Genomic DNA, 23,346 nt, shown 5'->3' with positions numbered 1-23,346 from the left:
TAAGTGATACATAGGCAAATACAAGAGTGTGGTCAGGCGTGGCAGGTATGAGTCGAGGGGTTACAGTCTGGGTATAGGCAAAGCAGGTTATGAGTCATTAGTACAAAGCCATCTGAGTACATTACTTCTAAATTTAGGGTACGGTTGTTCCATTCCGAGGTCAGGTGGGAGAGTGTTCCAAGATTGCGCTGCTTTGACTGGAAAGCTAGTGCCACCAGCCGTAGTACGTTTGAATCTGGGGATCTCAAGTGTGAAGGCATTGGCGGATCTCATGGGGCGGGTAGCTGTTCTCCGGTTCATTCTTTAAGACAGGTATGGAGGTGCTAAGTTATTCAGATACTTAGAAGTGAGTGAAACTGTTTTGAGGAAGATCCTGTCATTTATTTTTAGCCAGTGAACATCTCTTCTAAAATTAGAAATGTGCTCTCTGTGGAAGGGGGCGCTGCTGCGCAACAAGATGGCCGCTTAAAAGAAGAGCTCCTCTCCGGCGATAAATCCTTTTTAAAAAACACCCTGCATTTGAACCCCCCCACCGAACCACATAAACTACGGAGCCGACAATAGCAGGCATTACTGGTACCTCCGACCGAAGGAACAGGCGAAAACAGTCCCTGAACGCCTAGATACGGCTGGGGCTGCAGAGGTTGAGCTCCAAGCCGCCCCACGGCTCCGAAATACACAACGTGAGACCCCTGGCGCTTGGCTGCGCGTGGGCCTTTCTGGAGGCACAGTCGAGCCTGCAAACAGCGCAACCCGAGGGTGAAGACACTGCCAACCCGGGCCACCACAGGCACGGAGTGACACCGGATGGAGGAGGCGACACCCATCTGGTAGGACCAACGCTGCCACTCCTCCTTGGCCCCCCCCCCCCGCAGACCTTCAGCATTCTGACCCACCTCTCACGTCCCCAGCGCTGTCGTGAGCCTCTGTGGGTGCATCGGTCATCGGAACACATGTGATGTCATCTCCCTGGGCAGCGGACGGCCGCAGTGGCCGCAACACAACTGGCCTACTCCTGCCCCTCTGGTCCGGCGGCGAGATGGGACAGCGGAATTAGTCTGCGTGCACACACTTGATCCTCTTCCCAACCACACGCCGGAACTGAAATTAAAATAATCCCTCTTATATGAACATAACTGGTAGTAGGAGCGGATAGCTGGGCAGGTGGGGACAGCAGAGATCCCAATATACTGTGGAAGAGCACAGGCGTGCACTGCGAGCACGGCGGCCGCCTGCCCATGGGGACTTGGACCACCTAAACACACAACGCCCTCACATCTCACCCGGAGGCAACAGAGGGTGCCATCCAACTGGGCCCGGGTGCAGAACGGGTGTACCGGGCTCTGGCGCAGTGTTGCATAGCAGAGACCCGGTGTGCTCGGACACAACTACAATACTCCCCTGCTCAGCGCTCCCAAAAAGGCGGGAAGACTTCGGTGCGTAAAGCCCACCGGTATATGCTGTCAGAAAACTTGCAGCCCCCACACCTGAAGGGCAAAATATCCTTAAATCCCAAACAACTCTGGCAGTGTAGGGATACGTGGAAGGACACAGTCCACTCTAGAGAGTATGGGTGAGCCACACCAATTGAATCCGTGACTCTGCCTAAGACCAAATAAAGAAATCAGCGTTGGGCTAGATACCTGACCCCGCAGGCAATACCACGCAAGACACCTCACCCTACGGGGGCAGCTGCGGAGGGTTCGCTTACCAGTCACCGCAGAATAAAACGGCAAGGAGGTGATGAGAAACACAATTCTGCTTTAGTGGACCTCGAGATTACTCTGCAGCCCAATCAGCTCCTGCGGGGCCCTACATTTCGCTGCGGATGAACTCGAACCTGACTACGCATCTAACCCCATCATCTCTACTAGGCAGACTGAAACAGAGAGCCATGGGATGCCTGGAAAGAACGTAGTCAAAAGCAGGAAAACTGGACCAATGGATTCCTTTGCGAGCTCACAACCACCCCCTGAAACCCCAGTTCCATTATTAGAGGCCTCATCCTCAGCCACAGAGGACACGACATTTGTCAAGCTCCTCACCACGGTGCAAAACAGATTCCTGGCGATCAACGTCAAATTAGATGACATCATCTCAACAATAGGCTCCCTCAAGGCTCGGGTGGACAAAGAAAGTGCCAGGATCACAGACGCTGAAACAGGATCAGCGCCAACGAGGATTCAACCCACCAAAACACTCATGACATTGCACTCCTGAAAGGGGAAATGAATAAACTTTGAGACAAGTGTGAGGACCTTGAGTCGAGATCAAGAAGGAATAACCTACGTATTGTCGGCCTTTCAGAATCCTTTTGTAGAGGTCCCATGGAATCTTGAATCAAAACCCTCTTGAAGTCTCTCCTTGGCGAAGATTCATTCTCCCCACAATTCCTGGTCGCACACGCACACCGTACCCTTGCTCCTCCGCCCAAGCCAGGGGCCCCTCCCCGCACAATTATTGTTAAACTGCTGAACTACAGAGACAGGGACTGTGTCCTGAAGCTAGCAAGGGAAAAGGGGACCCTGAAATACGAAAATGATAACATCCATATATATCCCGATTTCCCAGCGGGAGTCCAAACTCAAAGACGATCCTACAAATCCATTAAGCGTCAGCTACGATTGAGATGGGTCCCGTACGCTCTGTTGTTCCCCACAAAGTTGCGCATACAGCACGGTGGTCGGGCACACTTCTTTGAAACTCCCAAAGCAGCACTGGCATACGTGGAGGCCTCAATGCCTCTCCCGCCCAGGAGACAAGAACTGGATCAAAATGACCTACAACAACCAGTATAGCCTTTAAAATGCCCTACAATCGATTACAGCTCCACCCTACTCCTTTGTTCACGCTTACATATTTGGAGTGGCAGAAAGGGGTACCACAGTTCACAAACAGTGAATGAAGCCGGATGAGAGGCGCTCGAACAAGAAAGCGGTGTCGCAGCACTCGTCACTTCCTCGGGTGAAACCACAAATTTGTAAGAAGGGATCATCATCAAGTTGGGTCCGATGGTGGGGTGGGCACAGACAACATGGGACTGTTTGGTTGTTTAAGAATAATGTTATTCCCTGCGATAGCCCCAGTTGGGCTTCAGGAGAAAAGGTTAATTGGTTTGTTTGAAGTAAAAAATGCAATCACTGAACCACACGCCGATCCCCCTCAAAGAACTTACCCCCCCTCTCCCCAGACTCGACTGGTACCTATCACTATGGCGCAAAAAGCAAAACGGCCTGCTGGATTAAAACTTAAAATGCTCACCTGGAATATCCGTGGATTAAATAACGGGGCAAAGGCCAGCAAAGTAGGGGCATATATCAATAGACACCGTCCACACATTGCCATGCTCCAAGAAACCCATGCATTGCGAGAAACCAATGAAAATATATTACGGCAATGGGGCAATAACAGACACTATACCGAATATTCATCCCAGAACAGAGGTGTCCTTACGCTAATACACCCCTCGCTGGGATTCTCCACTGAAAAAAGCAAAATAGACCCATTGGGTAGATATGTCATGGTGTGGGGCACGGTGGCAGGTGAGAAATTGGTTCTGGTCAACTCATATGGCCCGAATGTAGATGATCCTGAATTTTATGTCCATCTCCTCGATGAAATCGACCCTGCGCTAGACACATGGGTACTATGGGGGGGAGGGGGTGGACTTCAACACTATCCTTGATGTCTCATTAATAAGTCCTCAAGTAGACAAAGGAACCTCACCAGAGCAGCCACCATTATACAACAGGCCCTAGAGGAATTGGGCCTGTGTGACGCATGGAGAGGAATACACCCAACTGATAGACAATACACGTTCTACTCATCAGTGCATGATACAGAATCCAGAATAGATTATTGGTTCATTTCCTCCCCTCTGATGAATGCAGTAGAACACTGTGAAATCCTTCTCCGTACACTCTCAGATCATTCTCCGGTCACACTTGAGATATTGTTACATAACATTAAACAACCAGCCCAGCGATGGAGAATGCCCCCAAACATATTAAAAGACCAAAACATTGTAGAATCACTACACATCGATATGGAGGAATTCTTCCAACTGAATAAAGGATCAGTAAACAAATGGTCCACCATATGGGAAACATTCAAGGTCTCGGTGAGGGGCAACTTACTATCTAAAACACTGGACTCGTCAAGACCGTTAGAACAGAATTAGATGGAACAGAGGCACATCTGAAAACACTCGAAACCAACTACACTGCAACACATGACAAGCACACACTGGCTGATATCAACTCCTATCTCCGAAACTTTAACGACCTGGCAACTAAAGAGCAACAATACATGGCCACTCCGATCAGAGCTCGCAGATACGGAGAGGGCAATAGAGTGGGACACCATCTGGCTCGCCTATTACAGAATGTACGCAGCCACTCCCCAATCACGAGCATCTTCACAAACCAGGGAATAGCAGTGCATGGGGAAGAAGAAATTAATGCTGAATTTGCTGACTATTACAACAACTTATATGCAAACCATGATACACGCACACAGGAAGAGATAAAACAATACTTGAGCGCGATTGATCTTCCCAGACTATTGCTAGAGGATGGTTCGGCCCTTGAATAGCAGATCAGTAGTGAAGAGATCGCTGAAGCAATCAAATCACTAGCAGCAGGCAAAACTCCAGGCCCAGATGGCCTGAGTTCTGAACTCTATAAAACATATTCCACAATACTTGCCCCGATACTAACCCAAGTATGGGAGGAAGCCATGAGCTCTGGCTCACTCCCTGATACAATGACTGATGCAGTCATAACAGTACTATTGAAACCTAGACGCCCTGCTCACGAGCGCTCCTCCTATCGCCCACTCTCCCTGATCAACACAGACGCTAAGATATATGCAAAAGTACTGGCTACTAGATTATTGCCCAAAATGACCACCCTAATACACCCTGACCAGTGCGGTTTCATCCCAACGAAGTCCACAGCCTTAAACCTACGCAGACTATTTGGCATTATGGCGCAGATTAAACCGGGATTCCAAGTGGTGGCTATAGCATTAGATGCTGAAAAAGCATTCGATTCAGTTTCATGGGCATACATGTTCGAGGTCCTTAACAAATTCGGATTTGGCCCACACTTTAAGCAATGTGTCAGATTGCTCTACACCGCACCCAAAGCAAGGGTCCTAACAAATCGTACGCTATCCAGTCACTTCACCCTACACAGGGGCACTAGACAAGGGTGTCCCTTTTCCCCCATCCTTTTTGCCCTCACAATTGAACCGGTGGCGGCTGCGATTAGGCTGGAACAAGACCTCAGGGGCATAAAGATGGCCGGAGCCTATCAATCTAGATCACTATATGCGGATGGCGCACTGTTGTACATACGTGAACCAGAGTCGAATCTAGCTCCCATACTGACAGTGATAAAAGACTTCACTGCACACTCAGGATACAAAATTAACACCGCTAAGTCTGAAATCTTTCCGCTGACACAGGCCACTGTCTGTCTGACACATACCCATGGCTTGCGCTGGGCCCCCAAACATATCAGATATTTGGGATTCTTGGTATCCATAGACAAAACCTCCCAGTACATATATAACTACGAATCCACATTACAAACTATTCACACCAAACTCCAAATTTGGACTAGACTTCCCATATCACTCGCTGGCCGAGTCGCAGTGCTCAAAATGGTAGTACTCCCCACACTCCTGTATATCTTCAGTAATGTCCCAATATGGCCAGGTAAACCCTTCTTCGAAAACCTACGCTCCATAGCGACCACCTTCATATGGAACGGCGGAGCCAATAGGCTGAAATTAGACAAACTAGTGGAACCCTATGAAAAGGGGGGCTTTGCTGCACCCGACTTTGAGCTGTATTATCAAGTGGCACAGGCACAGTATGCTAAATACTGGCAGAACCCTATTGATAGTACACCACACGTCCCCATTGAACGGCACTCGGTCCGTCCGTCAGGCCCAAGAGCCATAATCTTTGCGAGATCTCATAGAGACAAATGTAAATTTGACCCCGCATCTTGCACAATCGCGGCATGGGCCGCAATCAGTAAACTGCTTCACATCGACACACCCTATGACTCACAAGCCCTGTTATGCAACTTTCGAGGCATTAAGCCAACATACGACATTAGTATACAGAATGCTTGGATCCCGGAATACGACTTCAAAATGAAAGCCATGTTTCCAGATGGTAGATTCGTAACCCCAGAGGACTTCGCAGACACAGTAGGGAGAAACCAACGAGTCACCCTGCAATACTACCGTATGAAGGCAGCATTCAAGAAACGATGGCCAACATTCCCAATAGAACTGCCCGAACACCCATGTTATCAATCACTGTATTCACAAACCGGTACAGGGGTGTTCATACTATACAACATAATTCAAACACACGCGAAATCGTCTAACAACATCAAGACCTCATGGGAAAAAGACAGAGGTACAACAATAGAAGAAGGGACATGGACCAGGTACTGTCTCCTCACTAAGAAGGTATCGCTGAATGTGTGGCTAAGACTTATATAGTTCAAAATACTGAATAAAATCCATTACACCCCAAGCAGAATAGGGAAATTTCATAAATTCGAATCTGGAAACTGCCCGAAATGTAACAACCCCCGTGCGGATGCATTCCACATATACTGGGCCTGCCCCTTGATAGCCTGATTCTGGCGTGAAGTAGCGAATATATTAGAAGACATAACACAAATCCCAGCACAGTTCAAGCCTCAAAAATACCTCTTCAGTGATATAGGGAAACCCCCAGAAAAAAAACAGGAGATTGTTTAATATAGCCTGTGCATATCCTTCAAAATTGGAAGAGTAGCCATGCCCCACGCGCAGAACAATTCCTCAGAACTTTAACATATATCAACGATTGTGAGGAAACTTATATAGGAATGGTATCCCCACCCTGCAGACCGAAAGACATTTGGACTCTGTTTAGAACATACGTGGGCGCCACTCCACCGGACACTGAGAACTCTGATAGCGAATGAACTCATAACAAAGCCCATCAAACCATAACTGCAGTATAACTAATATGATGTAAATATGCGAAGATGTATGTTCCTAGATGGTCTGGGGGAAGGAAAGGGGAGAATCTTCATTGGAAAGAATATGTATTGAGATGTCGGAGGGTAACAGTGTGTGATGTGATATGCAAACCAAAAATAAGGTTTTTTAAAAAAAAGAAATGTGCTCTCTGTTTGAGATATTCAGAGCTGCTCTTAGGGCATTGTTTTGCAATCTTTGGATTTTATCCATAACATATCAATTGGCACCTGAGTACAGAGCATTACAGTAATCTAATCTGAACATTCTAAGAGCATTGGCCAGGGTAATACAGCTGGTGCCAGAGAGAAATGGTCTACAGGCACGGGTGAGTTTGCAAGTGTAGGCTGTTGTAGATGCAGGTGAGTTGACTTGTTTCTTAAGGGTGAGTGAGGAGTCAAGGTGGAACCTAGAGTTTTAACCACAGGTGTCACCTTGATGAGATTGTTGAGGCTTAACTAGGGCTAAGTTTTTTAAGATTAGTTTCAGAGCCTAGGATCAGTATCTCGGTTTTATCGTCGTTCAGGCAGAGGCCGTGTGATGCCCTCCATGCCTGAATGAGGAGGTATATCCTATTTACTAAGGCCGTGTCCTCTAGAAAGTTGCCTGAAAGGGGTATGAGGATTTTGGTATCATCTGCATAATTTGTGTAGGTGACACCCAGTCTGTCCAATTTATCAAACAAGGGCTTAGTAAAGTTTTTATACACAGTGGGTGAGACACAAGATCCCTGTGGAACTCCGCAAGATATTTGAATGGGGTCAGCGGAGGCTGATGGGGAGAAGACTCTCATTGTGCGGTTAGCTAGAAAGGATTGGACCCAGGCTACGGCCTCCCCTGAGAAGTGGGCAGCCGACCTGAGGTGGTTACATAAGACTGCATGATCCACCAGGTTGAAGGCTGCTGATAGGTCCAGGAGAAGTAACATAGCTGTTTTTCCATTATCCTTGAGCTCATCAATTTGTGTCTTAAGGTCTAGCAAGGCTGTTTCCGTGCCATGAAGGGGGCGGAACCAGATTGCTGTGATCCTAGCAGGTGATTAGCTTCCAAATATTCCTGAATTTTTAGGTAGGCTACTCTATCAATGATTTTGAGTAGAAAAGGCACAGTAGTAGTAATAGGTCTATAGTTGGTCGGAATGGTGGGGTCTAAAGTTTGTTTTTTAAGCGGGGGAGGACCCAAGATTCTTTAAGATTGTTGGGCACTGTATTCATTTTGAAGGAGGCATTAATGAGCTTTGAGATAAAGGGGGCTAGGTCTCTAGCTGCATCCTTTATTATTTGCGCTGGGCAACTGTTTGAAGGTTTAAGGGAGAGTATGACTTTCTCCGTCTCGAGTATGGAGATTTTCTTGAAACTGAAGGGTGGGGTTGTTCTGTTCCAAGTGTGTTGGCGTGGTTGCTGCTCAGAGGGGAGCAGTGTGGCCTTTTTGTTAGCTATTTTGAGTTGGAGAGATTAAATGTTATTGGACAGAGCATTTTGTATGTCAGTACACCATAGTTTGTCCTTTGGGACATTGTCGGTGGGATCGGGGATTCCATTTCCCAAAGGATGCTAAAGAGTTCCTTGGTGTTGGATTTAGCCTGTGCAATTCTGTCGTTGAATGTGTTCTTTTTAGTATTCATTATTCTTTTTTGTAAAGTTTGGATAGGTAAGTTAATTTGACTTTGTTATCGTCAGTAGGGGAGTGGCGCCAAATGGATTGGAGCTTTTTCTTTTGTAGTCTTAGATCTTTAAGTTGAAGCGTGAACCAGGCATTCAGATGAGATTTCTGTCTACCTTTGCGCAGTTTGATAGGTGCAATAGTGCCCAGGGCCTTAGTCATGGCGTTGTTAAAGGCATTCACTAGTGTATTAGGGTCGGTTTTGCTGTCCAGGTAGTTGATGGAGGGAAGGAGCTAGGGGATTAGTTTTTACGCTGTGATATCCATATTACTTCTAGTTGGGAGTGGAGGTGCCATATTGATGGTTTTAGGACTGAGGAGATCTAGTGTAGCGGAGAAGGTAATTAAATAATGGTCAGTCCAGGATTGCGGGACAATATCGGTAATGGCAATATTACAATTTAGTTCGGCCACCCAGTCAAGGGCCCTTTCTTTGATGTGAGTAGGGGAGAGGACTTTTTGTGTGAGTTCATGGTCCTTTTAGTAGGGCTGCTATTGATTGGGAATGTTTGTTGTCAATGTCATTAAAGCCAAGATTAAAGTCCCCCAGCAACAAGGTTTGTGAGTGGTCTTTTGTATTATTGGCTATGAGGTTAGTTAGGTGCTCTTCGAAGGTTCCCAGTGGTGCCGGGGGCCTGTATACCAGGTAGATGGTTAACGTGCGATTGTTGGATAACAGAAGTTTTGCTGTGAGTATTTCGCAAGATGAGCAGGATGGTGAGGTGGCAAGTCTGATAGGAAGATTGGTTTTAGAAATGATGGCTAGGCCACCGCCTTTAGCATTAGGCCTATCTGCTCTAAGTATCTTATGGCTATCAGGTACCGCTATCATAAGGGTTGGTCCTGCTGCTTCATGAAATCAGGTCTCAGTTATGGCAAGCAAGTCCACGTTTTCGTTATTTAGAATGTCCGCTATTTCAGTAGCGTGGGCTACCAGGTATCTGGCATTGAAAAGCGATCCGGATAGCGTTAAGGTGCTATTAGATTTAGGGATGGAGGGAAGTTTAGTTGTTGAGGTATTCTGGCTCATGGGATTCTTAGTAGTTGTACCAGCATGAGCAGCGTTTAGGTTGTTAGGTTTAGTCGCCTGTGCTCGCTTAGTCGGGATTTCATTAGCTTGGGTAGTGTTATGTCTGGGAAAGCTATTTATGTTGTTTCTTTTTGGTTCATAGAGACAGGGCAGTCTTGACCTGAGTCTCATGTTTCTGTTCTTAGGTGGGCATGTTAAAGTAGTAGCAAGGGCCATAACAGTGAGGAGACCAAGTGTAAATAGTATGGGCTGGGGCTTCTGATTTTTACTCATATTCAAGGAGTTAGTTGGGTCAGGGTGGGCAGCTCGATTTGTCACGGAATAGGCTAGTTTCACTATTCACAGTATAGGCGGCAGAACTCACTTTTCACAGTATGGGCAGGTTTCAGTTTTCACAGTATAGACAAGATTCACATTTCACACTATAGGCTAGTTTCACTTTTCTCAGTATAGGCAGGTTTCAAATAGTAATAGACAATGGGGAGAGCATAGCTGTTGCAATGTGAATACTGTACTGTTACAGTGCAAGAATGGAGATCTTTGCCTTAGGATTTGTGTTAGCAAGAGATCCCATGTGCCTGGATGCCCAAGGACATATCATCATGGAAAAAAATGTCAGTATATGGAGAAGCAAGATCAAGGAAGTTTGGTTCATAATAAGAACAATACAACAATAAACCAAAATACTAACCTTCAGAATCAAGAAAACAAGTGGGAAAATAAGCCATAGCCAGGCAGAGAACGAAGGACTATTTCCTTAATTAGTTGGAATGCGTGTGGACACATTCACTTATTAGGTCCTAGCACAGAAGTCCTAGCGCCAGACGATATAATTCTTTTACAAGAAACATGGCTACTTAAGAGTCCAACTTTGGAAGACCATACCATATTACTAAACCCTGCGTTATCTGGAACAGGTGGAAGGCCATCTTCTGGCTTAATGGTGATGATCAAAAATCATAAAAACTGGAGCCTCTCCCCATGGGCATCTCCGAACCCGTATCTACAATTGGTGAAGTTGGAATTCGGAGAAGGTAAAATGGCCTTACTAAACATTTATAGAAATCCTAAAGGCATAATGGATGATCTTTTCTTCTTGGAGTTGGAACTTGTATTGAACATCATAACAGATTCCCCCGATATTACAACAGTGATTGTGGCTGGGGACCTAAATTTACAACTGTTACCTAACCACAATCCAAAATACAACTTAACCTGTTTGAGGTGGAAGAGCTTAATGAAATATCGTAAACTCATTTTGTGTAATGGCTCCATCCTGGGAGATATCAATCCAAAGACAACATGGGTAAGGGGTGAAGCATCTTCAATAATTGACTGTTTTTTTGGATCCCAAAACTTATAACAGATCAACAAGCTTTCACATTCTAACTCAAGAGTATAGTGATCATAATGTTCTAAATTTAAAATGGAACTTGGAAATGGCTATGCAAGAGAATAGTGAAACCTTTGCCCATCAATTCATAGTAAATAATACCCGTACCAGACTAAAATGGAACAGACAGAATCTGGCTCATTTTCAGGGAAGAATGGAGGCAAACGTGCAGGTTGATCAATTAATATCTACTGACTTCACATCATTTCTCCATCTTTATCAAGTAGTTTATAAAGACCATAAATTCGATTTTTCTAGACGTCATCAATTCGATGCCCTCGTTCAAGCAAAAAAAACAATCTGAAGACAAAACAAAAAATTGATTTTACGATCAAATACTCCTGACAAACATCAGAAAATAAAAACACTTAATTGCCAATATAAAAACTGGCTTAGAGGACACAGAATATTGATGTATCAAAAGGATGGAGAATCCATGTTATGCAGCAGCCTTAATAAAAACATGGGCCAAATATGGACATTAATTAACAGCAGTACTAATGCTACCCAAAAAGCTGTACAACTAAATGGAGTGAGTGAATCAGAGTGGATAAAATATTTCACCAACATTTATCAGAAAGAGCAATATGAGTCAAGCCTGGTTAAAAGAAAACGTTCAAATTACACAGGTCTTGAAATTACAGGAGAGGATGTCTTGCACTTTGTAAAAAAAACTTTCACCTTCACATGCCCCAGGCCCTGACGGTATGAGTAATGTTATGTTCAAACAAGATCCAGAACAATGGTCAAAAATTCTAAATCGAATTTTCAATCATATTATTAATACAAATACAATACCGGAGACGTGGAAAACAGCAATTATTATCCCGATTTTTAAAAAAGGAGATCGAAAATTACAGACCTATTTCTTTGCTCGACGTTTTGGGCAAGTTGTTCTCTAAATTTATACTTAGGGACTTAAATAAATGGACAGTTCAATCAGGTGCTAGAGATCCTTTTCAAACTGGATTTGTTGCCGGCATGGGAACGTCTGTCAATTTATTGACACTTACATTGATCATTGAGCATCATAAAGGCTTGAAACAGCCACTTTACATCACTTACATAGATTTACAGGCTGCCTTTGACTCTGTTTCTCGAGATCTACTTATACAAAATTGTACCGAAAAGGTTGTCCGAACTATCTTATCCAGCTAATTGAAGATCTCCATACAGGCAACACCGTAAAGATTCGATTAACAAACGATGGCAAGTTATCCCAACCAATTCAAACATTTCGAGGGTTGAGACAAGGATGTACTCTAGCTTCAGTGTTATTCAACTTTTTTTATTTCAAATGTGGGAGAGTCGTTTAAAGTAATTTCCACAGATCCTCCGAAACTAATCAATCAAAGTATTCCGTTTCTAATGTACGCAGATGACCTGGTTATCATGTCCAAAACACCAAGAGGCCTACAGACGGCACTGAATGTGATAACCTATACCAATGCTAAGGTGCTCAAATCCTCTCAAAGGATCAAACTCTGGCGTACAAACAACAGCAACAGGACAGCACATTGATCCAGCAAACTAAGATTATTCTACGAAAATATGGAAAATTTACTTTGATCCCGGCCCTATCATTCTATAATCAGAAGGTGACACCAATTCTATCATATTCCTCTGAAACAAGATCTATTTTAAAGGAAGATTTTTGGAACAGCCTTGAAGCAAAATATTGGCGAAGGGTCCTGCAACTACCTATCTCAAACCCCTTACCTATCATCAGATATGAATTGGGTTTGATCTCCCTTAATATGAGATATATGTGGCTGATAATTGCACTATTTAGAAAATGTCTATTGGCCTGTATTTCAAACACAGTATTGGGAACCCTGGCAGCATATGTATTTGCTTCAAAGGACACTTTTATAACAAAATGGCTCAACAAAGTTGTATACATACTAGCTATGATAGACGCCTCTTTGTCAAGTTTGCTGCAGAATCCAACGCAAATAAAAAACAGGATTTTTGCTATGGACTGGAATAGCACCAAAGCAAAATGTTCCAGGTACTGTGATTTCGATTCCACAATTGTTACAATAAAGAATTTCTCTCTACCTGAACGTTATCTGACCAGATTTCCATCTATGAAACATCGAAATGATGTACTTCGTTTACGACTTAATCTATGGCCGACCAGACAGGCGAAGGCTCGGCGCAAGCTTATTGAGGATTGCCAAACATTCTGTAGATTTTGTAAACAACAAAATACGATTGAGACATTGAGACATTTGCTCACGGAATGTGAGAGTCTTTTGGATCATCGAGTGAAATATTTTAAACATTAAACTCAACCATTTGGAGTTTCAACACCGGAAATATTATGGAGAACGATCTATTCTGGTATTTCTACTGCGGTTTCGTTAGCAGCCATAGCATTTCTACATGAGATAAAATTAGATGAAGCAAACATGTAATAGCTAAATGTAAAATGCTAGATGTTAACTAACTTAATGACTATGCAGTTATTTCTTAAATGTCTTTTGAAACTCCAAATGATGGTTCTTTAAAAAAATTTCAGCTATATCAAAACAAAATGTAAGAAAAATACTGTACTGTTACACAGAGGTGTGGGGCCAACCTATGTGATTGCACTCTGTTTGCAGTGATAGGGGAACCTACTTAACAGACGTTACAGGTGCAGTAGCATAGGACATATTGTAGTGTCAGATAAGCATTCTACTTTCATAGTGTTAGGCAGAAACTTGTGCAGTTCCCTTAGGGAACACTGCAAAAGATTTAAGACTACAGGTGTTGGCAGTAAACCCACTTGGTAGCAGTCTGCACCACCCAGATTTACCTGGTAGCTGTGGCTGAGCAGTCAGACTTCCCTCAAGAAGAGTTAGGCAGTATGCAAAGTATACACAATAGGCACTCAGATACAACAATACAAGCAAACACTGACCAGAGCTTTGGTATCAAAGTATATAATTATTTATTTAAAGACACACTGTTGAAAACACTCCAGCACTCTTATTGAAAAATATTCTAAACACAGTTACTATTATAATATATACACCCCTTTTTCCTTATCAGCTAAGTCACAGTAAAACACCACTTATTTTCATACAGAGGTGAGTGCTTAGAGGGCGCTAGAGATCCATCCAAGATGGCCACCTCCTAGAGAGCTCCGTGTGGCTCTCCATTAATCCTGCGACATCCTCGCCTCTGCGGCATCCGATTCACCCAAACCTACCACCGGGTGCGCTCGGGAGGCGCCACTGATCACCCTGAGCCCAAAATCCTCCAACGGCGGAGCGCCTGCTGAGCTCCAGCCCGATCGCCAAGGCCGCGGACCACGCCAGCAGCAGGCCGAGGGGGGAGGAGCAGTCCGGGTACGAAGTACAGAAGCAGCGGCGTGCCACCTGGCGCCCAGAGTCAGCAGCGACCCGCTGGGTCAGAGAGCGAGGCCACGTCAAGAAACGGGTAGACGTGCGCACAACAGCGCCAAGAGACACACGGTCTCCGTCCCCGCAGCGGCCTGGCAGAAAATCCGGCAGGGAGCGCGAAGGACTACGCTACCCTCGTCGGACACGCAGGTAGGATCCCCATTCGGCGCGCACGGTCGGCTTCTCGACCCACCAGACTGCATGAGCCCCTGCGCTTTCGCCAGACACCGAGAAAAGCTCAGGCCCTGGCGCCCATCCGAATAACGGCCACGCTCGACCTAACCTGCACATTGGCAGCATAAAATAAAAGGGGACCTCCACCCCAAGACAGCAGACAACAACCGAAGAAAATTCCCGCTGCCCCCACCATCCCCTCGCCACACAAGCCCTATTACCTGGCGACAACTCCCCACTCCAAGTTCCAACAGACTGTAGCCGGAACGCCCTCCGAGAGCGACGGAGGACACCCCCGCCACCAGGCGCCACGAGTCCCCCTCCAAAGTCGGATACTCCAAACACGCGCAGCACCAGCCACATAACCCAAGAGAACCAGGCCCCAAATCGGCCCCGCACTCAGATCGACAAGGGTGAACATCGTTGGCCTATTCTACAAAACAGTGTAAAACCCACCAACACCAGAGAACACCCTAAATCTCTCCCACACGGCGGACAGTACGAACAAACACCGGCACGGTGACCACCCTTCACCTCCAACGCGTCGGAAGCACCAGACACGTCACAAACGCCAGTGTGGAGCCGCCAGCTCCTTACCCGCCGCACTCTCAAGCACTCAAGGCAGAAACAAGAGCGTAATGGGAAAAACAGATAAAACCCAAAAGAAATTGAACTTCGAAGCTAGCCATACCAGCAAACCTCCCAACGAAGGGAGCAGAGCAGCGTCCCCAACACCCGCTACTTCCATGTCGGAGGAGCAAACACCAAGCTTCGACATTAGGGAAATCCTGATGGACCTCAAGGCGGGAATTGGCGACCTAGGCAGCAAACTCGACAATCTCTCGTCTAAAGTAGACCAACTCCAACACAGGCTCGACAAGCACGCCGACAGGCTAGACCCTGTGGAACAACGGGTTTCCGACCTAGATGACAGCACGTCGGCCCTGACCACGCGAATCTCCACCCTTGAAACCCAAATGAAGGCAGTCTGCGCCAAAAACGAAGACTTAGAAGGGCGCTCAAGAAGGAATAACATCAGAATTATAGGAATCAGAGAGAAACAACTTCAAGGGAAAATGGAAGACCATGTTGAACAGATCTGCACGGCACTCTTCGGGAAAGAACTCCTCTCCCAGCTGTTTGTAGTCGAACGCGCCCACAGAATTCCAAATTCAAGACCAGTCCCAGGCGCAAACCCGCGGCCAATCATTGCAAAACTATTAAACTACAAAGATCGCGATGCGATACTCAAAGCAGCCAGGGAAAAAGGGAAACTCCAGTACGACGGAGATCCAATTCAGTTCTTCCCAGATTTCTCTCCCAATGTACAGACACAGAGACGCTCCTTCACTGCCGTAAAGAGGAGACTGCAAGACAATCAAATACTTTACTCAATGCTATACCCGGCAAAGCTTCGCATTCATCATGATGGGAAAGCACTTTTCTTCCACACACCTGATGATGCCAACGACTACTTGGACCGTGCCGGCTGCAGACCCGCCCCAAACAACCCCAGGCCTCAGCGCGAAATCCAAAGGCGCAGAGAACCACCATAATAATCGTCCCGGGCAGCCAAGAGAGATGAACTCCTGCCTCCAGCACATCTACACAAGCTTATGCCGCAGAGATACACTCCTAGTTCGTAGGAGGGCCACCCTTACCTCTCGGGAGGCATCTAGTGCCCCAAGCACAGCAACCCTTATTGTTTGTTGATGGAAGGGGAACATTGCGGGTCTGTTGGGGGTTGCCCGCGCGAGGGAGGGAAGTTACGTACACCACACCACACCACACCACCTCCAGTTGAGGTGCGCACCCTCACAATGGTTTAACAGTGAGGAGCGTCCAGGTTCCGCGCCATCTCCCCCACACCCCCCCGTTTCACCAACGCCAGCACAGCGTCCAACCTCCGCATCTCCCGACTCCATTCAATCCGCTGGACTGTTCCTAGCTGCAACACCATCAACCTTGGGAAACAAACGACGAATCAACATAGACCCTAACTTATTCCATTCAAAGTCATAACCTGGAATATAAGAGGAGGCAATGTCCCATCTAAAACCAGGAAAATCCTCCAATACCTTAGAAGACACGAAGTGGACATAGCCATGATTCAAGAAACACACTTGCTCTCAGGGAAGGATCACCAGTGGGCCAAGGGTTGGGGGTGTCAGATACTTTTCCTCATACTCGTCATATTCCAGAGGAGTCGCGATCCTAATACATAAGAGGATTGGCTTCCGCCTTGTCCACACATCAAAAGACTCTGAAGGGAGGGCAGTCCTCGTAAGTGGCATCATAGAGGGCCAGAAAATCACTCTCGTCAACTCCTACGCACCAAACGTAGACGGCCCCGACAACTTCAGCTGGGTACTATCCCGTCTCTCATCCCGAGACCCTGCAACCATAATCTGGGGTGGAGACATGAACACAGTACTGGACCCGGTGAAGGACAGATCCCACGCTACCCCATATCCTCCGTCCAAAGCCTGCCTTCAAATAAAAGAAATATGCAAAGCATTCGACCTGAGGGATTCATGGAGAGCATCAAAAGGAGAGCTGCGGGAATACACATTCCACTCCGCGCCACACAACTCGAGCTCCAGGATCGATTACCTTTTCACCTCAAGGAACGGCCCATGGACCAGCGGCTCATGCGATATCCAACCAAGAACACTCTCGGACCATTCCCCGGTAACTCTCGTCCTCAACCCAGCCAATCCCAAACCTCCTCTACTGAGGTGGCGCTTCAAAACAGGCTCCATGCGAGACGAGGTCTTTGCCTCAGAACTGAAAGAGGAGATCTCAATGTTTCTAGAAGCCAACACAGGGTCAGTTTCCTCAGCCAGCACTCTCTGGGAAACTCTAAAGTGCTACATCAGAGGGGTCTGCCACGCCAAAGAAAACGGCATTCTAAAGCTCATACGGCGGGAGCTGGCAACCTGCGAAGAGAAGCTAAAACAGCTAGAACTTCAATGCACTAACACAAACAACCCAACAAGATCAGTCGCCCTGAGGGAAGAGCTACAAAAATTCAGGAACGCTGCCGATCGCGAAGTGAAATTTCTAAACCGCGACAGACTGGTCAGGCAATACGGTGAAGGGCAAAAACCAGGCGCTCTTCTGGCAAACTTGGTCAGAGCTGACAACAAACTGTCCCCGATAGAAGGGATCCGGACCAAACAGGGACAGATAGTCCACACTGACGAAGATATGGCAGAAGAATTCAGGCTTTTCTATCAAGAACTCTACAGCACTAGACATAACGGAGACCCATCCGCCGCATTGGAGTACCTAGAAGACACTGAGCTGTACTGGGTCGAACATCCCCTGCGGGAACCGCTGAACGAGCTAATTACACAAGAGGAGATTACTGAAGCCATAAAAACCCTCCCGAGCTCTAAAGCTCCAGGCCCAGACGGCTTATCCGGGGAATTTTACAAAGCTTTTGCACCCACCATCGCTCCCCTCCTGGCGGCTGTATATGAAGAGTCGTTGGATAAGGCATCCCTCCCCCACTCTACCCGCGAAGCCAACATCATCCTTCTGCACAAATCAGGCAAACCACCAGAGGACTGTGCATCATACAGACCCATCTCCCTCCTCAACCTTGACAGCAAGATACTCGCGAAGGTGCTAACCAACAGGCTACTACCACTGATGCCCACCCTGGTGCTGGCAGACCAGGCGGGTTTCATACCAGGCCGCAATACAACCTTTGGCATCAGGAGGCTGTTCAGCGTCATCGAAGCACTGGATCCTTCAAATCAAGCTATCGCAGTCCTCCTCGACGCCGAGAAGGCATTCGATTCAGTGGAATGGCCGTTCATGTTCGCTGTACTCACCAGAATGGGGCTGGGTGCCCGCTTCATCAATCTCGTCTCTATATTGTACAACAAGCCACGCTCCAACGTCATCGTAAGCACGGCAAAATCCGCTCCCATAGAGCTCCAACGAGGCACCAGACAAGGCTGCCCGCTCTCAGCACTCATCTTCGCCCTGGTAATGGAACCGTTGGCCTCCAACCTAAGAGAGCATAGACAACGAAGAGGACTCACTATTGGACCACACAAGCTCATTACATCCCTCTACGCAGACGACGTGGCACTGTTCATTCACGATCCCGAAGAAAATCTGAACCCGGTCATGAGGGAAGTAGTCAAATTTGGGACAGCCTCCGGCCTGAAGGTCAATCCAGCAAAGTCCATTATATTCCCGTTGACCCCTGCTACCAAACCATTTGCTGATGACTTTCAGTTCACATGGAAAACGTCCAAAGTCCGATACCTGGGAGTCCAAATGTCCCTGAGTTACCACGAGGTGTTCCGCGACAACTACGAAGAGGTAGTCAAGTCCCTCCAGGATAAAGTGACGCGGTGGAAGTCCCTACCACTAACGCTCTGGGGGAGAGCTTCCCTAGTTAAGATGGTGATTCTTCCGAAATTGCTGTATCTGTTCACCAACATCCCTATACTGCTATCCCAAACCTTCCTGAAAAGACTGAAGAGCATGGTTCTTGAGCTTGCCCAAACCATGGTTTGGGCGGGCAAGCCAGCCAGAGTGGCACACGCAACACTGACACTCCCAGTGACGAGCGGAGGTCTCGCCCTCCCAGACCTGGAGAAGTACTTCTGGGCAGCACAGGCACAATTCCTCAGCCACTGGTACGCCACCCATACAATCAGACCTCACATGCAGGTGGAGCGAGCCCTGGCTACACCAAACCTGTTAACAGCAGTCGTCTTCAGCCAAATTCCCGTTCCCAACTACACCATGAATGCAATGCTCTCAACGTACAAAGTCTGGAAGAGACTAGCTCAAAAATACGGGGTACAAACACGATACTCTCCCCTATTGCCTGTCAAGTTCATCCCTGGGGTTCCACTGACATCTGAGAAAGTATTTCATCAGTGGGTTGACAAATTACGAATAAAGACCCTAGGAGACCTCTTCACAGAGAACGGCTTTTTAACACCACAACAAGCAAAATTGAAAGGTGGCAACACCGCACTTGACGTATTCCTATATTTCAGGACCCGGTACACTTTACAAGCTCTCATGCCGGACTTCCCCCGACAACCCCCAACCTGGCAACTGCTACACAATGCCATACAGGCGCAAGGCGAGGGCAGGTTGGTGTCGCAAATCTACGACACCTAACCTTATCCGGGCAAAGACCAGATGGGAAAGGTCCCTCCACAGAACTATTCCAGACGAAGACTGGACCTACATCCTGAAACAGACACAAAGAATAGCTCTCAACTCTCGCCTTAAACTAATTCATTTCAACTTCCTCCACCAGACCTATCACACACCAGCAAAAGCTAACAGGCACCACCCTGAGGCGGCTGCGAACTGCGAGAGATGTGGGACACAACCAGCAGACTTCGTCCACCTCGCATGGGATTGCCCCGAAATAACACCTTTCTGGAGCCAAGTCTTAGAGACGACAGCGGCAATAGTTGGAGAGGAGATACAGCCGAGCCAAACTGCAGCCTTACTTGGTATGACAAATTTACTCTCCGCCCCGTCAAGGAAATTGGCAGGACTCCTGTTGACACTTGCCCGCAGGAGAGTGGCCATGGCCTGGGGTCGCGTCCCCCTCCGACATTCTCCGCCTGGCGCAGGGACATTCTTTACTGCCAGGATGTGGAAACGGACTTTATCAAATCACTACCCTTACATGCCCGCCCACCTGACATCTGGGGCCCATTGGTACTATTCCTGCTAAACGAAGCTGAGGAGACACCTGACTTTCGAGTAGACACCTCTGGCACAGGAACAGTCCAGCTGTGAAGACACAGAGCTAGCAGCACCGTCCACATGTCTCAAGTAACCGGAACAAGACAGCACAACCAAAGGAGTCACAAAATGGAGCGGGGGACGGGGGGGAGGAGAGGGTGGGGGGAAGTGGGACATGGCACAGAGTTAAATCCACCCTAATGTGGGTGTGTAGTTGTTTTGTGTTCCAAAAAAATCAAAAATAAAGATTAAAAAAAAAGAAAATACAGAGGTGAGTGCTTAACTAGATTGCACTCCGATAAGTTTGTGAGAAAGGGGGGGGGAGGCAGAATATGGAAAGGTACACCACTCTAAGATTCAGGAACGCTATTAGCAAGGCAGAAGAACAAAAGTCACTGGTGAGCCAAAGTCCAAAGGCTGGGCCCCCTCTTAGAGAGTGCAGAGCACAAATGCGCCCAAGATCACACAGTTACACTAGGCTTAGAAAGTCTTGCAGGGTTCAAAAAGAGTTTAGAGAGGTTTAGGAAAGTTTAGCCAGGGTGTCCCAGACTAACCCAGGTTCGAAAGCCGGGGGCTAAATCTACCCCGTACAGTCGGTAGCAAGGGAAGCCAGGCGAGGCACGGTACCTTAAGTGGGAAGGATCCTCCAGCGGTGGCAGTTGTTCCTGGTAGTGGGTGCAAGTTGTGTCATTGTCCAGGGGAAGAGAAGATCTCGACTTGGAGGAAAGATGAAGGTCGTTGCACTACCAGGGCAGAAACCAGCCGCAGAGTTTTCCGGTTAAAGGTGGTACCTGTGTTTCGCGGTCGTGGTAAAACGTGGTATCCCGGTTGCCGGGGTGCTTGGCACGGGCAAGGAGGCCACGAGGTACGTCGGGAAAGCGAAAAGACAGTGAAACTGGTTATCCCCACCAGTCAAAGGAAGAAGACTCTCAGGCGGGAGATCTCCTCTGTCGTTGGGAAAAGTGGTGAGGCAGTCCAGCAGGGCTCCACCGGTGGTGGTGTCGTGGCAGGTCGGCTCAGCTTCTCCCTCGTCGGATTCTTAGGTCCTGTGGCAACTTCTGAAGTTCCAGTCCCCAAAGCCCTGCTTTTATGCAAAAAAACCCCATTCACTCAGCCTAGCTGTCACTCAAACATGCTAAGTGGTGAGCCGGCCGGCTCACCACTTGGGCCAATCAGGATGGAGTGCGACTTGAGTTGCCTAGGCAACTCAGTCCAGGGTGCCTAAATTCCCCTCCACCCCTCCTAAGTACCCCAGACAGAGTGGCACCATTTTGGAGGGCTTCTGTGGAGAAGCCCGCCAAAAAGTGGAACAAAGGGCTCGACTTGGGTTGGAGTCACAGAAAAGAACACAAACGCCATTTTAGAATCAAGTTTTGGCAAAAAATACCAACCGGAGAATTAATATTAAATAAATAAACCGGCGGTATGTTCGAGGCTACCGTAAATAATTAAATAAAGGTAGTAGCCTAAAACAATGGGAAATTCCATAGGAAAATATTTGCGGTTAAATATAAAAAGTAGTATCCACTGCCACCAGCCAAAACTCGATCAGGGGGGACGGAGACGTGCCCCCTCGACTAACAGACCCTGGGGCAATTGAATTGCCCCAGCCAGTACGTCCACAATATGATGGTTGGTACTGGTTCTGTTCATAATTTAAGACTAGTAAAGTCAATGGTGACTTTACATGCCCTGGGAGACAGTAGTCAGTCCCAGGGTATGGAGTCTATACTGGGGGGTCACTATGACACCCCTGTGTTACTGCACGGAGGGTGCTGTGTAACACACATCACAAAAACACATGAAGCCCTATGGAGTAAAAGACCCCATAGCCCATTAAACACGTCTAGATTCAAAGAAACACACTCAAATCATGCCCAACCCCAAAAATCCAGCAAAGCTGCTGGGGCACTCACTAGGTTAGGAAATTCAACTAACACATAGTATGGCAAGCACGTTGTAAAAGCAACCTGAGCATATCTTCCAGCAGGTATAGGCCAACAAGAAGGTAGTATATGTCAATATAGGCACATCAGGTTACGCAACAAAGGATATACATATTTGTATAGAGTTATATACTGTTAGACGGTAGTATGCACAATGGATTGCATATAATAATGGCACAGTGGTAAGAAGCACAGTGGATTGCATAAAATATTGGCAGCCAATGCGGGAGTAGCAAAGGTCCAGGCACAGCATGGGAATGGTCATGAGACAATACGAGCAATTATGCATGCTGGGGCATATGAAAAATGAAACGTTGGAGGATTTGCAGTTGAATGTCCCTTATGTCTTTATTGATGGGGATTGTTATGGCAGATTCAGCACCAATGTATTGCCTAGGTTGTTCCAAGTCTTATTTGTTTATGATCTTATACTTTGTTTCTTTAGACGCAACTCTCACTTGACATTGTTGTTTTCATCCAGAGCATTCACAACAGTCCACTGGTGAGGCAGAATGCGGAATTAGTGTCTGCCCTGCAGGAGTTGGAACATCGTTGCAACACTCTAAAAGAAGAGAACAACATTCTGGTAAGAGCTCTGTACTTTACATGGCTGTACATCCGTTCTGAATTTGGTAAGAGGAGTGATCGCAAAGACTATTACCAAGCAAGCAAAGATGATGAATATTCTATTTTTCATTCCAGGCTTTAGCAGTGTTCTCCTTAATCCCACCCTATGACATTGAACGTTATTTTAGTATTTGCCCCTTAATGCAAAGCTTTGCCAATACCCTAAATCCTGACCCATTACTAGACCTGCATTCAATTCCTACCATGGGTCTTAGTCCCAACTTGCAACTTCTTTTCTAGATTCCCACACACTATTCATTCAAAATATTGACTAATTTTTAGTTTTCTGTTATAGCATACTTTTTCACCTGATCTTCTCTTTTTAGTTCA

The 23,346-nt window shown here is 46.9% G+C and overlaps 1 protein-coding gene across 9 annotated transcripts in view; it reads left to right on the top strand.

Moving 5' to 3' along the window:
* TSPOAP1 (TSPO associated protein 1) overlaps nucleotides 1-23,346 on the top strand; it is a 3,887,333-nt gene that overhangs the window by 335,358 nt on the left and 3,528,629 nt on the right. For all 9 annotated transcript variants that reach the window (XM_069614850.1, XM_069614845.1, XM_069614847.1 and 6 more), the window contains exon 2: nucleotides 22,871-22,975. In XM_069614850.1, the coding sequence (XP_069470951.1) occupies nucleotides 22,871-22,975 (105 nt within the window). The remainder of the gene's footprint in view (nucleotides 1-22,870; nucleotides 22,976-23,346) is intronic.

This window comes from Ambystoma mexicanum, chromosome 9, assembly GCF_040938575.1.
Source record: "Ambystoma mexicanum isolate Mex_15411 chromosome 9, UKY_AmexF1_1, whole genome shotgun sequence".
Classification (NCBI taxonomy): Eukaryota; Metazoa; Chordata; class Amphibia; order Caudata; family Ambystomatidae; genus Ambystoma; species Ambystoma mexicanum.
This window is presented reverse-complemented; position numbering and strand designations above follow the sequence as displayed.